The sequence below is a fragment of the Lonchura striata genome, chromosome 20 (genome assembly GCF_050655825.1).
Source record: "Lonchura striata isolate lonStrDom1 chromosome 20, ASM5065582v1, whole genome shotgun sequence".
Classification (NCBI taxonomy): Eukaryota; Metazoa; Chordata; class Aves; order Passeriformes; family Estrildidae; genus Lonchura; species Lonchura striata.
The window spans coordinates 1,695,768-1,710,743 of record NC_140722.1 but is presented as its reverse complement, the minus strand read 5'-3'; the positions used below and the strand labels follow the sequence as shown (position 1 = coordinate 1,710,743).

The 14,976-nt window shown below is 60.3% G+C and overlaps 1 protein-coding gene across 6 annotated transcripts in view; it reads left to right on the top strand.

The window, feature by feature from the left end:
* Positions 1-14,976, top strand: part of DLGAP4 (DLG associated protein 4) — a 116,993-nt gene that overhangs the window by 54,844 nt on the left and 47,173 nt on the right. For 2 of the 6 annotated variants that reach the window (XM_077787048.2, XM_021536607.3), the window contains exons 2-6: positions 2,286-3,297; positions 3,861-3,914; positions 8,589-8,806; positions 11,993-12,107; positions 14,784-14,834. In XM_077787048.2, coding sequence (XP_077643174.1) covers positions 2,347-3,297; positions 3,861-3,914; positions 8,589-8,806; positions 11,993-12,107; positions 14,784-14,834 — 1,389 coding nt within the window. In that variant the 5' untranslated portion in view covers positions 2,286-2,346. The remainder of the gene's footprint in view (positions 1-2,285; positions 3,298-3,860; positions 3,915-8,588; positions 8,807-11,992; positions 12,108-14,783; positions 14,835-14,976) is intronic. The other 4 variants (XM_021536614.3, XM_021536612.3, XM_021536610.3 and 1 more) reach the window with 4 other exon arrangements.

Here is a 14,976-nt window from a genome sequence, read left to right as displayed (position 1 = left end):
ATAGCTCAGCCTGGAGCCTGTCCTACACCCTATCCTTCCCTTCTGCCTGGAGGGTTTTCTCTGGGAGCATCACCTGGGGCTCTCTGTCACTGCACTGAGCAGTGTGGGTGCCAGCTGGCACATCCTGAACCTCCCTGCTGGCACCTCCCAGCCAGCGCCACCCCAGATCCACCAGCCCAGTGGGTCCCATGGGCAGGGGACTCCAGGGGGCTGATGCTGCTGGAGGGCACAGTGGGAATTGGGGTCACACCCACAGGGGAATTGGGGTCACACCCACAGGGACCAGAAGCAGCTGAGTCCCAGTCAAGGCTAAGGCTGCATTTGTTGTTTGGGCAGAAAGTTCAGGTTTGGGCACTGTCTGTGGGGGAGAGGGGCCAGTCTTTGCTCCCAGAGCAGCGCGGCCCAACAGGCAGGGCACAGCTTGGAGGTGGAGGCAGCTGGAGCAGCTCAGCAGCCCGAGGAGGAGCCACTCCCAGGGCCATGCAGCCTCTGCAGGGACCCGGGTCAGGACCAGACAAGTCCGATGGGCCCTGGGATGCCCAGGGAGCAGTGCTGGGAAGTTGCCAAGGGTGCAGGGGCCGTGGGCAGTGCCCCAGGACAGGTGGGCTGGGGTCAGCATGGACAGGACCCTCGGAACATGGCTCAGGGGAGGGGGACTGAGGTCTCCCTTGGAGCAGGATGGGAAGCCCAGGCTGTGCTCACTGCAGCTTTAGAAAGCCCAGATTGGCTCTGCCAACCCACTAGGAGTGACAGAGTTAAATGGAGAATGCAAAGCCTATCAGGCCGTGGAATAAATTCTGCTTTGGTTTTTTTGTTTGGTTGGTCGGTGGGTTTTTTTTTTGTTTTTTGATGGTGGTTGGTTTGGGTTTTTTTTGGGGTGGGGGGGAGGTTTAGCGGGGTTTTTTGGGTTTTGTTTTTTGGGGTTTTTTTTGTGCTTTCAAACAATTATTTAAAGCTCTGGCTGCTTTTCATTATAATACATCTTTCCCTGAATGGGGGAAGACAAGCCTGTCGATTCCTGCCACCCTGCAGTGGTCACTGACTCCACTCACACACCACTTTGGCCACGCTGCATGTGGGGGACATGTTCCTCAAGGAGACTGGAGACCAATTCATGGCTAAAAGGGAGAACAGACTGCCAACCCTGCTCACCACAGGGACATACCATCTGCATGTATTAAAAGTAATTCTCTCTGTTTTGAGCAACACTCAAATTAACCAAAAAGGAACTAAGAAACTAAACTAAAAGGTAACAGGAAATAAGAGTTCATCTATATATTCTGTGATTTTAAGTAGGTTTGGAGTATGGAAAATCAACTTATTGATTGACAGCTCAACTCATATAAATATTGATTGATTTTTCTTTTAAGCAAATCCAAAATGTTTGTCCTTTTTCCCTGTATAACACAGTAAAGATGAGGATCCCTCTGAACCAAGCAGGATGGGGCAAGACCACTGGGGAGATGTTCAATGAGGATCCCTCAGGGGATCCCTCTGTCCCAGCTGCCTTTCCACCACACACAGGGATCCCACACCTGCTGAAAGGAAGGGACCAAGCCCAGCCCCTCACTGTGGCAGAGGGCACAGAGGGCTGGCTGGGAGGGTGGCACTGGTGACACAGCTCCCTAGGAGTGGTGCAGCCCAGCAGGAATCATCATCTGAGCAGTCAACAGCTTCTCTGGTCAGACTCTGAGTGCTCAGAAACACCTCAGCTCTTACAGAGCTACTGACACACTGTGCTTCAGGGCAGAACCTGCCAGGAAGGCAGCCCTGGCTGGAGAGGAGCTGTTTGCCATCATGTCACATTAGCACAGCTGTGGGAGCTGTGCCAGCCCCGGGATCCATCATCTCAGAAAAGCTGGGGTGCTCAGCTCCAGACTGCCTGGGCTCAGCAGGCTTACCTCCAGCTCCCTGAGCAGATGGGACAGAGCAGGGACCTGCTGGCAGTGCCTCTGTCACGCTGTCCAATACCACGTACAGCACCAGAACAGCAGCAGCAGTGTTGTTGAGCAGCCTGTGGCTGGGCACTGAGGCACATGAACACTGCACCTGCAGTGGGAATGTGAATCCTGCCCCTCCTCTGCTGGTCCCTGCTCTCTCCAGCCCCTGGTCTCACACTCCTTCTCCCCCCCTCCTGCCTCTTCCATCCTGCTTCTCTCCTTTGTCCCTTAGCCATGGTGGTATTTGCTTTCAGAGGGGAGCAGGGATGTGCCCCAAGGGAAGAGTGGGCTGCCAGAGGGGCTCCCAGTGGACTCTCAGCATTCTGTCTCTTCCTCCTGCTGCAGGGAGGTCTGTGAGGGCTCTGCTACACTGTCCCTGAGCCATGGTCTAGGAAGCACTGGGACCATGAAGGGCTTAGGAGACAACAGAAGCCGCCATCTCTCAGAAAACCTGGACTCCCCTCAAGACTCTCTTTATGCCCCCCAGGACAGGAACCCTTATCTCCTCAGCCCCACCGACTCCTTCACCATGGATCCCCGATTCCCAGCCCAGAACACCGTCCACGGCGACTGTCTCCTTCCGCTCAATAACCAGATCTCCAACAGCAGTACTTTCCCGCGCATCCATTACAACTCCCACTTCGAGGTCCCGGATGACAACCCCTTTCCGAGCCATGCCCAAGCCACTAAGATCAACCGCCTGCCTGCCAACCTCCTCGACCAGTTTGAGAAGCAGCTGCCCATCCACAGGGACGGCTTCAGCACCCTGCAGTTCCAGCGCAGTGACGCGAAGCACCGGAGCGAGAGCCCAGGGCGCATCCGGCACCTGGTGCACTCCGTGCAGAAGCTCTTTGCTAAGTCCCAGTCTCTGGAGGGCCCCACCAAGGGCAACGTCAATGGGAAGAAGGGGGCAGATGACGCCAAGCAAAACCGGAGGAGCAAGAGCAAGGACCGGGCGAAGACCTCCGAGCCCAAGCGCAGGACCAGGTCCAACATCTCCGGCTGGTGGAGCTCCGATGACAACCTGGACAGCGACACCTGCAGCTACCGCAACCCCATGGGGCTGATGACGCTGGGCCGGCAGCCCGACCACAGCCAGCCAAAGTACTTCATGCACGCCTACAACACCATCAGCGAGCACATGCTGAAATCCTCCAAGAGCAATAATGACCTCAAGGTCACCCCTTGCACCAATATCCCCATCAACAACGACTCCAACTACATCAAGCGGGGCTCCTGGTCCACGCTGACGCTCAGCCATGCCCGGGAGGTGTGCCAGAAGGCCTCCGCCACCATCGACAAAGCCTTGCTCAAATCCAAGTCCTGCCACCAGGACCTGGCCTACCACTACCTGCAGGTGGGTGGCACAGGGGAATACGGGGTGCTCTGTGCAGGGAGAGCACAGGAGTTCAGGGACATCCTCTTGGTGGGCACCTGTGTGACCTTATCAAATATGTCCTGATGGTTCAGCTGTCACCTCAGGTCACACTGCTAGGATAGGGCTGGGGAGGGTCCTGGGAACAGGCCCCTACTCCTTCTGTGGGGACACGGGTGCTGATGGGATCCATCTCCCACAGCTGCAGCGCAACAGTCCCAGCACCCCCAGTCCCTGTGGAGGGGACATGCCACCCCACCTCCTCTGCTGGGTGTGACCCCATTTCCTGCAGGCATCCCACATGTCCCCATTGCCTGCCCAGGCCCTGCAGATGCTGCGGGGCACTCCTGGACAGGTGGAGATGTAGCTGCCCCATGTGGATGCTTCCCCTGAGTGACTACACAGCCGGGAATGCTGAGGGGCTGTGAATGCTGTCCATGTCTCACTGGACACAGCTTCCCAGGCCCCCATGGAGACCCCTGTGCCATGGGCTGAAGGTCAGCAGCACTAACTAACGCTTCCCCCTTATCTCCACGCATCGCAAGGATGTGCCAGCGTGCCCGGTCAGCCCCGCTCTGCCCAGCTTCCCCGGAGCACTGGTAGGACCTGCAGCCACCTTGCTGCTCGCCTGTGGGGCAGGGCTGGGGCAGCAAGGCAGTGCCAGCCTCACTTGCATGGCCTGCATGGCTGATGCTGGTTTGGAACCCTGGCACCCACAGCTCCAGGTCTGCAGCAGGCTCCAAAACGGCGCTGGAGTGGCATGAACCTGACTGTGCCCTAGAGAGAGGAATGAAGACAAATAAGCCAGGCCTGGATGGAGGGGAGGAGGGGACCAGTCTGTGCATGTAAATCTCTAGCATCCTTTTAATGCAGAGGTGCCAGGGGCTTCCTTGGCTGTGCCCAGCGGAGTTAGAGGCTTTAAAACCTGATGAATTATTGAAGCATAGTCAACTTCCAATACCTTGCTGGCCATGGCTGCAAATCAAATTTCCAAGGGACCAAACTGACTGCATCACGAACACCAGCACGGAAAATGATCTTGGCCTGGTTTCTTTTTCTTTACCCCTGCTCCTTCCCGTAAAGCATTTGAAGTTCAAGATCTGCAGCCAAGCTCTCCAAGGGTCCTGTTCCCTCAGATTGCAGCACCAAGCCCAGCAGGCAGCCCCAACAGCCCCTGTCAGGCTCTGGGGTGCAAAGCTGCCCTGCTCCTTCCCCCCATGTAATGAGGCTCCATTTCTCGACAGCCTGACGCAGGGCTGTGGGCACAGCTGGGTGGCATGGGCCTGGCCAGCAGCTGGGCAGCCCCATCACTCGGTGGGAGGAGGACACGGCTGCCCTGCGGAGCTGGGACCAGCCCCTCAGCCCCGGGCCGACCGACGCAGGCAGTGCCCAGGTAGGGATCTTGTTTTGAGGAGGGGCTTTTGCCCAGTCCCTCCTGCTCTGATCCTCCTGGGACCACTGGCCAGGGGCTCGGCCTGCACCACCAGACGTGGAGTGGGCAAGGAGCAGCCAACAGCAACAACTGGCATGGCAGAAGGGGCACAGGGGGACACCGGGATGTGACCAACATCCCCAGTGCCTGGGGCAGGCCTTGTGCTCAGTTCACCAGCAGTTTACCACTGGAACCAAGACCCCGGGCACCCGGTCCCAAAAACATGATGCCTGGTGCCCCCACAAGCCGACAGGTCACAGATGCTTGGGCTCACCCTGTGCCCAGGTGTCCAATGTCAGCCCCAAAGATCAGGACACGGGGCTCAGGCACCTCACGGGAGGATGGGGTCATTGTATCCCACTCCTTCCTTAGCACAGGAGAGGCGATGGAGATGTCACCTCTGGAGCCTGTGTGTGGGGAATGTCCTTTTCCAAGGCCACATGTCCCCTTGTCACACCTGGGGACAGAGAGAGCCCACTCCCTCTGTGTGCCAGGGTGAGGAACAGCAAGGATCTGCTTTGCCAGTGCCTGGGGGACACGGGAGCCCTGCCCTGCTGCAGAGGGGGCTGCTGCCAGGCAGAAATGCCCAGTGGGTGCCAGAGGTGCAGGGACATGAGGGAGTGGGATGGGGACAAACAGGACACCCCAGCCTCCAAGGCTATTCACCTCTCCTGCCCCATTTGAAAGGTCTGGGTATTATGGGGATTCATCAGCAACTACTGGAGGCCCATGTGATGTTTCCAGACCCTGGAAGCATCCATACCCAGATGTTGTAGCTGGTGATCGCCTAGCTCCAGGTCCAGCCCTGTGCCGTCAGGGTAGGGGTCTCTTGGATCAGTCCCTAGGATGACAAAGGTCCATCCTTAGAGCACAGTCTCCAAGGAGGGAGGCTGTGCTCCCCATCCCTGTCCCCATGGGCCCCATATGCAGCTGAGAGCACAAGGAAAGAGACTGAGAAGCTCCTTGGAGTGGGAGATGCCCCAGGCAGGAAAGAGCAGGAGCTGTGGATCTGCAGACAGCACTGAAGGGATGGGCAGTGTGGTGGCTCAGAGGGGACAGTCACAATGAACCTGATGCATCATCCAGACCAGCCTCCCCAAGCCCACCTACAGTCAGACCACCCCAGAGCTTCCTGAATTCATCTTACAGAGTGGGTGGCCTGTTCAGTGCCAGCCACTCCACAACGCCGAGTGCCTCACACCAGCCACCGAGCTGCCATGGAGCAGGAACACAGACCAGGTCCTTCCCAGAGGGTGCCCTGCCAGAGGGACAGCCCAGCTCCAGCTTGCTTTCTCGAGGACATGGCTGAGCCCGTGGCTGAGCCCGTGGGACAGCACAAGGGATACAGCCGCCGAGGGAGCAGCGCTGTGCCCGCAGCAGTGCAGCCTGTGCATGGCCCGTGCAGCCCTGCAGGGCTCAGCAGGGCGGGTGTTCCTGTGCTGCATGTCTGTGTGTGTGGGGCTGGGCTGCATGGCAGAGCTGGCACTTGTGTGATGGAAACCCTGTTTGCTCCTCGAGTCTCTTCCCCGACCTGTCCCGAGTGGAGGGAGCGCTACAGCTCCTGCCAGAGCCCAGCAGTGGAACTTTCCCCTTCTTCCTACTCCCCACTCTGCTAGGGCTCCAGGGACTGGGGGATGCCCCCAGGGAAACCTCCCCTGTGGCCCCTTCCTTTTTCCCTCCACGCTCAGCTCAGGGCAGGAGAGCAGCAGAGCCAGACTGTGCTGCTGGTTGGTGACTGTGCAGCACCTGGTGACAGTGCAGTGTGGTGGCAGCAGTGGAGCCCAACTCCAGGGGTGGACACACGCCTGGATCCCACATCCCTGCAGTACATGGCACCACATGGACCTTGACTGGGCACAAGGAAGGACCCACATTCTGCAGCCCTCAAGTCCCCATAAAGTCTCCAGACCTGGGCATTCTCTTACTCCCCCTCCCTCCATGGCACCCAAAGCATGACGGGCAGAGCCAAGGCCGCACCTGGGGGAGCAGGAGGAAGGCCAGCAGAGCCCCACCACCTGTGAGGAGCTGCTCTGTGCCTGGCCTGGGTGCCTTCATGTCCACTTGGGCATGACACACAGTCTGTGCTCAGAGCCCCAGGTGTCACCTGCCAGGAGCTCTGCTGCCCAGGAGGGGCTGCCCTGGTCACTGTCAGGTCTGTCCTTGATCGCAGAAGCTGCTCTGGGCTTGTCACCCCTATCGCAGACCTGCGGACTGTGGGACAGGCTCTTCACACCCTCCTGCAGAGAAGCATCCCAGAGGACCCCAAACAGCACCCAAAGGACCTGCACTGCTTTTACAGGGCCCTGGGGGCCCCTGCTTGTCTTTGCATATGTGACATGTAGGAAACACTTCTCCTGCTCTCTGTCCCACGGGAGTGAGAGCTGTGGCAATCCCAGTGGACCCTGTGCAGGCAGAGGTGGGACATGCTCTGAAGTGGGGCAGTGGATTCAGGGGTCTCCTCCCAAGCACCTTCTTTCCCTTGCCTGCTGAGCTGGAATGGAGAGCACCTTGAGAGCAGCTTTGTGTCCTGCTGCCTTGCCAAGGCACAAAGCAGAGGAGAGGCAGGGAAAGCAGGATTAAGGCAGCTTGGTGAGAGCCAGATGCTGTTGTGATGCCCCAGAGACGCTGTTCCTGGGAGAGGGACAGGTCCCAGAGCAGAAGGCAGTGCTAGGGCTGCACCAGCAGAGAGACACGCCCTGGAATTCTCTTTGTGCTTCTGTGCCCAGTGAGCCCGAGGCCAGGGGGCAAATGCAGCAGCCATGGAAGAACTAAGCAGCCCCCAGCCCATGCCCTCGAGCAGTGGCAGCAGAGCAGCTGCAGGATCCTGAGGTCTGAAAGCCCCCACTGTCCTGGGCTGGGCTCAGCACCCCTCACTGCCTCACACCATACAGCACTGGCCCTGCACAGGGACAGCCAAGCATTCCCTGTCCTGCAGCCCCTGTCCTGCATAGCACATTTGGCTGCTGACTGGCCCTGCCCTCCTCAGCCAACCTGGACTTCCCTATCTTTCTCCTGACTTGCCCCACACCCCATGCAGCTCATTCTGGTCAGTCCTGGGCACTTTGGTTCTGCCTCTGGTCCCCCCCACAAACCCTTCACAGGATGGGCAGGCAGGGTGGTGGCTTACTGTGGCTGCTCAGTGCTTCAGGCCTCCTGTGGGACCATCAGTTCACGCCTGTCTAGTGAGGGAACAAAAGACTGTGTCTGCCTTAAATTAATTGTGGAGTTGTCATCTTGGTGGGGTTAGAACTGCTTTCCATACCCAAGGTGCTGCTCATCTCTCTGCAGAGGGGCAAGCACAAGGTCTGTGTGTCCAAGCTGCTCTAGAGGGATTGGTGAGAGCCTGACTTGGTTTCAGAAAGTAATTTCAGGCACTCAGAGTCACATTCAACTCAAAACCTTGAAGAGCCCATGAAGGTCCGGGCTCTGAGCCCCAAGCCCTGCTCCACAGCAGCTCTTTTATGTTCAGTGATGTGGTCAGTGTGGTGAACACCCAGGTCCAGCCCTGCCCCAGTGCCCCACACAGGCCCAGTGACACCGTCCCCTCCTCCTGCCGTTGCGCCTGGCATCATGCAGTTTGTCCTGGCTGTGTGAGCATGTGTGGGATGGAGGTGTCCAGCGACAGGGAAATGGCTGTGATGTGCTAAAACAGAAGCCACCAAAGCAAGGGCTGCCTGGCATGAAATGGTAAGGGAGGGTGGTGAAAGAATTGTGTTGCTTATTCCCACTACACTACAGCAGAAGTACAACAATCTCCACAGTTCCCCATGATCCTGCTGGTCCCAGGATCGTGGGCATGTGCTCTCCCTCACATCTGCTCATGCTCCCGTTCCTCCTGCAGGTGCCTCACGGGGAGTGGAACAACACGCTGTCCCGGGACAAGGACAGCGAGATCCCGTGCCGGCGCATGCGGAGCGGGAGTTACATCAAAGCCATGGGGGATGATGATAGCGAGGACTCAGAAACCAGCCCCAAACCATCCCCGAAAACTGCAGCTCGGAGGCAGAGTTACCTCAAGGCCACCCAACAGTCCCTGAGTGAGCAGAGCACCACACAAAGGTAACGCTGGAGCTCCTCTGGGAGCTCTGCACAGGTCCTCAGGGCCACTGCTGGAGCAGTCCTTGGGTTGCAGCAGCCCACAGAGTGTGGCATAAGAGCTCAGCAGGGTTCCTACACCCCAGATCTAACAGAGAGATGAGGAGACAAGCAGAACAGAAGATGTGGTACCCCATCCTGGTGATTCCCAGTAGCCCTAGTGTTAGGAGCTGCTTCAGGTCCCTGTCCCCTCAGCCATGGGGAGAGCACTCCTCTGATGGAGCTGTGCATCTTCTGCTCTGGGGGATTGAGAGATCACAACCCCAAAAGGCCCCTTGGCCATGGAAGCTGCTCATGCAGCATGGCTGAGGACACTCTGCCTGCTGGGGCTGTGCCTGGAGCTGCTCTGCTCCAGAGGTATCCAGGTGTTCCCCCTCTGGAACAGAAAGGTGGCACACTGGGCTGGCAGATATCCTGAAGAGTTGAGAGGTCTGGCACCAGGTATTGAGGGAGGAAGACCCACAGTGGTTTGAGCCAGACAGACAAAGCCAGGGGAGCAGAGCAGGAGCTTTGCTGGGCCAGAGGCTGGTCTTGAAGGAGGGGCTCTGCATGACCCAGGCACTGATGCTGTGCAGTGTCCTCAGCACCTGCTCAGCATCCAGGGACAAGGCACCTGGGGGCTGTCAGTGCTCTGGGCACAGCCTGGGCAGTTGTAGGTAGTACAGAGGGGCAAGGAGAAGAAGGAGCCGCTGGGGGTGAATTGCTGAGGCTCAGCAGGCAGAGGGAAGCGGGGTGCCGGCATTGTGGGGATACCTCACAGAGCCTTTCCACTGAGACCAGGTGCTGCATTCTGCTGGGAGATGGTGACAAAATCACCTGTGGGGAGCCCTGGAAATGCCTGCTCTGGATCTATCCCTGTTCCGAGCCTTCACTTTCACCTCAGGGGAGCAGGGTGGGGTCCTGGAGTCTCTGGTGAAAAATACCTATATAGAGAGGCTGGGGCTCTTTCTGCCCGTCCAGCATGTCCGTGGGGATGTGTCCTGCCCGGAGCGCTGGGCTCAGCCAGAGCCCCAGTGCTGAGGAAGACTGGGGAGCGTGGCGGGTCAGGACAGCAGGGACGGGGCTGTGAGCGCTCCAGGCGGGGCTCGGCCCTGCCGGAGCTCTGCGGGACCCCGGAGCCGGGCATGGAGCCGGAACCGTGCATAGAGCCGGGAATGTAGCCGGGATTGCGGCTGGAGCCGGCGGTGGAGCCCAGGGAGCAGGGAATAAAACCGGGGATGAAGCGGAAGCCTGGCCGGAGCCGGGAATAACAAATAGCGGGGATGAGGCCGGAGCCGGGGTGACACACCGGGGATGAGGCTGGGACCGGTGACACACCGGGAGGAGGCCAGAGCCGGGGTGACACACACCGGGGATGAGGTGACAAACCGGGAGGAGGCCAGAGCCGGGGGTGACACACACCGGGATGAGGCCGGAGCCGGGGTGATACACACCGGGATGAGGCCGGGGCCGGGGTGACACACACCGGGATGAGGTGACACACCGGGATGAGGCCGGGACCGGTGACACACACCGGGATGAGGCCGGGGCCGGGGTGATACACACCGGGAGGAGGCCGGGGCCCGGGTGGCACACACCGGGACCGGTGGCACACACCGGGAGGAGGCCGGGACCGGTGGCACTCACCGGGACCGGTGACACACCGGGAGGCGGCCGGGGCCCGGGTGGCACACACCGGGACCGGTGACACACCGGGAGGAGGCCGGGGCCCGGGTGGCACACACCGGGACCGGTGGCACTCACCGGGACCGGTGACACGCCGGGATGAGGCCGGGACCGGTGGCACACACCGGGACCGGTGGCACTCACCGGGACCGGTGACACGCCGGGATGAGGCCGGGACCGGTGGCACTCACCGGGACCGGTGACACGCCGGGAGGAGGCCGGGACCGGTGGCACACACCGGGACCGGTGGCACTCACCGGGACCGGTGGCACGCCGGGATGAGGCCGGGACCGGTGGCACTCACCGGGACCGGTGACACGCCGGGAGGAGGCCGGGACCGGTGGCACACACCGGGACCGGTGGCACACACCGGGAGGAGGCCGGGACCGGTGGCACTCACCGGGACCGGTGACACGCCGGGAGGCGGCCGGAGCGCGGCCGCAGCCGGGAGCGGAGCGCGGCCGCCCCCTGCTGCCCGGCCCTCGCCGCCCGGCCAGCCCCGAGCCGCAGCAGCCGAGGGACCCCGGGCTGGGGCCGGCACCGGGGCTGCAGGGCCGGCTGGAGCCAGGGCAAGGCGCAGGGCCGTCCCTCCGCGAGGGTCCCTGCCCCACAAGGGCTGCCGGCCGCTCCGTGACTCGGTTTCCCCGCGGGCAGGCGGGGTGAAGGCCGGTGGGGTGGCACAGGGGCGCTGCCCACCTCAGGACGCGGCTGGCTCGGGGTGTGAGCTCACGGGCAGAGCCCTCAGCATGAGGGAAATCCGGCAGAGAGCAGAGAGCCCAGGGCTAGGGGTGTGACATGGCCCTTGCTCCCCAAGACCAGGGGGTGTCTCCTCCATCTCCCCTGGCAGGAGGGACAATTCCCAGCTCCCATCCCAGCCCGGGATGGACACTTCAGAGTCCCTGTGGGATGCTCACATGCTGCACAGGGCCTGCCGTGCCCTCAGCTCTGCTGTGTCCAGGCAGGTGGCATTCAGAACTCCGTACCCACAGCCCTGGTAGACGTGGGTTCTTCTGTCCAAGTATAAATATACATATCTTGCAGTTCTTTCCAATTGCAAAGCCCACACCTTGCCTCTCCCCCCTTTTCCAGCAATCCAGGCAGTGCTGTGACTGGAGGCTGGCACAGATCCCACATGCTCCCTGGGGCTCTGCTGGACTAACTTGGCATCTGCAGTATATTCCTGGGGCCAGCAGGACCCGAAATCTTGCACTCCTTCCACTGCACTCCACAACACTTTCCCTTATGTGCCATGCCCAGCCAGGGGCTGGCAGGGTGAGGAAGAGCTGCCTTCTCCAGGAGCCGAGCAGTGGGCACCGTGCCCAGCATCACCTCAGTGCTGCCACGCGTGTGCCTGTGCCTGTACCTGGCAGAGGGGCCGTGGGCAGGGGGGTCTGGCCATAGGCAGGGGGTTCTGGCTCTGCTCCAGCACTGCCCCAGAGCTGCCCCTGCCATGGGGACACCCTCACATCCTCTCTCTGCTGGCAGGAGCCTGGACCGCCTGGACTCTGTCGAGATCCTCCTACCTCCGAAGTTTCCCACCTGGGAGGAAGAATACAACCAGATCTCTGACAGTGCCAACGAGTCCAGCTGCATCAACCAGGTGAGGTGCTGAAATGCTGACCTACTGTGCTGGCACAGGCAGCAAGGGAGGAGGCCAGCTCAGGGGGGAAGGAGCATCTTCTTCCCTCTTCAAAGCAAGGCACTGGCTGTGCTCCAGGAACTGCACAGGCTGTTCCCTGGCAGCTTTACCAGTGTCATAACCAGCTCTTTAATCAGGATTCATATTAGACGTCCTTCCTGCAGTTTTACCTCCTCTCACACTGCTGGTGCAGCCAAAATCCCTCTGCCACAGGTGTGGCAACCCTGAGGATGCCCCACAGTGCTGGGGGAAGCTCAGGGCTGCTCTGTGTGCAGGGTCTCTCTGTGCCACCCCCCAGAACCATCTGCAAGGCTGTTCAACCTTGCTGCAAGCCCCTCATGCCCACTGCGCTGGTCCAGAGCCAGGGCCAACCTCTCCTGCTGGTGTCCAGCCTGGACCCTGCAGGGCTACCAGAGACAGTCACCCTGCTCAGCTCAGGACCTCACCCCTCATGTAGCAGGCTGGACCCAGGAACAAGGAGCCCATAGCTGGGGAGGCTGTCCTGCCAGCCAGCTGGTGGTGTCTTTTTTAGATATTCCTGGGCACCATGGCAAAGCCAAGGATGCCTGTGAGATGCTGGCAAAACCCTTGCCACAAGGTGGGCTCATGCCCCACCTGCAACATTTGGGATGCAGTTGATGCAAAATGGGTCAAACATCCCACGCTATGGTTGTGGGATTGCTCTGGAGCTCCCTGGGGCTGGGATTGGTCTGGAGCTGCCTCCCAGGCTGGGAGGTACCTGGTGCCAGGACAAGCCTTTGCAGGGGTCCCATGTGCTCATCTCAGCCCTTTCACCGCAGGGCAGCAATGGCCCCACAGCCTTGCTCAGCAAGCCCTGTCACCCCAGGTCTCTGTCCCATCTGATCCTGTGTGTCTGCATGGGGAGCACCCCCACAGCTGCTCTGTGTGTGCAGGGGGCCCAGAGCAGTGGGGTGGGCACCAGAAGCCCTGTGGGAGGGGGGGAAAGGGCATGTCTTGCCTGTGTTTCCATCCAGGAGTGGGGAGCTCTGAGCCCCTTGGCTGGGGGGTCTCCTGCTGTCCCAGAGCAGTTGGAGCTCTTGCAGGGGAGCTGGGGGGAGCAGGGGCATTGCTGGGCATTCCTGTTCCCTGTGGCCAGTCCTGTCCCTTGTGCAGCAGTGGCAGCAGCAATGTGCTGGGTGTCTCAGTGCACAGCAGGGTCAGGACCGCCATGTCCTTGTCCTTCATGTGTCAGTCTGTGCTGAAGTCTCTGCAGGAGACCCTGGCTCTGTGCTCTATCCATGTCGAGAGCTGCTTCCAGGAGCTGAGTGCAGCACCCCCACAAAGACATCAGGAGGGTCTTGGAGCTGTAGGGTCTGAGCAGCCCATGATCTGCCAGGAGCTTCACAGGCAACCAGCCCAGAGCCAGGCTGGTGGCACTGGGGACACAGCGACTGCCACAGCACCCACTCACACAGAGGGGCTGCTGCCATCACGTGCACTCTGCCAGTGTCCCCTCAAAACCAGAGAGCTCAGCTGCAGCTGGTTGGGATTGAGAGGCCTCCCACAAACTGCATGTATGTGATCCAGGATGGAGCTGGTTCATCCACCAGTGCGTGCTGGTCTCATCCATCCCAGGAGGCAGTTCCTGCCTTGCCCTCACTTCAGTGTGACCTCCACCACTTTCATTGTGTGTCCAGCCAGACGCACAGTGTCTTCCCACATGGAAACACTTCCAGCTCTGATGGACAAGTCCCCTCTACTCGGTTTTGTCCCCACCCAGCTCCACCCTGCAGCCCTCTGGCAGTCCAGGGATCACCAGGTGCATGTGTCAGCACCCCCTGTCACACCGAGGGGGACAGAGCTGGTGACCCCAACACTGCCGCACCCCACCACGTGCACCCATGTGCACACTGTGCAAGAGGGCCAGGCCCATTCCCAGTGCCGTGCCTCTTCTCTCAGGCACACTTTGAACCTGGATTCTCCCCAGAGGGTCATCCCGGGCAGCTGGTGCCAGGCAGAGCCCCAGGGGTGGAGACGAGGAGGACGAGGAGGAGGAGGTGGCAGCCATGCTCCCAGGCAGCACAGTGTCTGTCGGGGCTCTGTCAGTATGCTGAGTGTGTGCCGTGGCTTTGCTCCGCTGGGGAAGCAGAACAGCTTCTGTGTGGCTTCTTCTGGCACGGGGAGACAGCAGCGAGGTGGCCAGGCCAGCCCTGCAGGCTGCAGGACAGCTCCCCCAACACGGAGCACTCGGGCTGCCCATGGCTCTTTGGTCTGTGAGGTGCTGGCCAGTGCTGGGGGCTACCTAGAGGTGCTCAGTGGGAGCCACAGCCACCTTGTGCAGCTGCCCCAGTGTGCAGAGAGGTGTCCCAGCACGGTGTCCCCAGTGTCCCCTGTGGGTGTACGCGGATATGGTGCACACAGGAGGCTGAATGCTCAGCAGCTTCTCCCATGGTTGAGGTGTCCTGTGGAGCTTTGCCGTGTCTGTGCCACTGTCTGAGGGGCCGCTGTGGCCTCGCTTGGCATCTTACAAGCTCTGCAGTTTGTACTGAAGTGTCAGCAGCAGTGGCCCCAGGGGACAGCCCCCTGCTCCCCTTGTGCTCGGTCCCTGTGCAGTAACTGTCTGTGTGAGGGGCTCCCTGTTCTTGGCCTTTAACCTTCTCCAACTCTTTCTTCCAGATCTTTGGACCCCCCTCACTTATCCCTCAGATATTTACCCATGGAGAGCAGGTATTGTCCCGCTGGCGTTTCTCTCATCCTTCCTCACAGAGCTTTCTGGGGCCAGCCTGGACACCCATGGCAGGGTGTGACACGGGCTCTGGGGTCAGCCCGTGACCAGGCCAGTGGCAGGAGGAGAAGGAAAAGAGGAAGA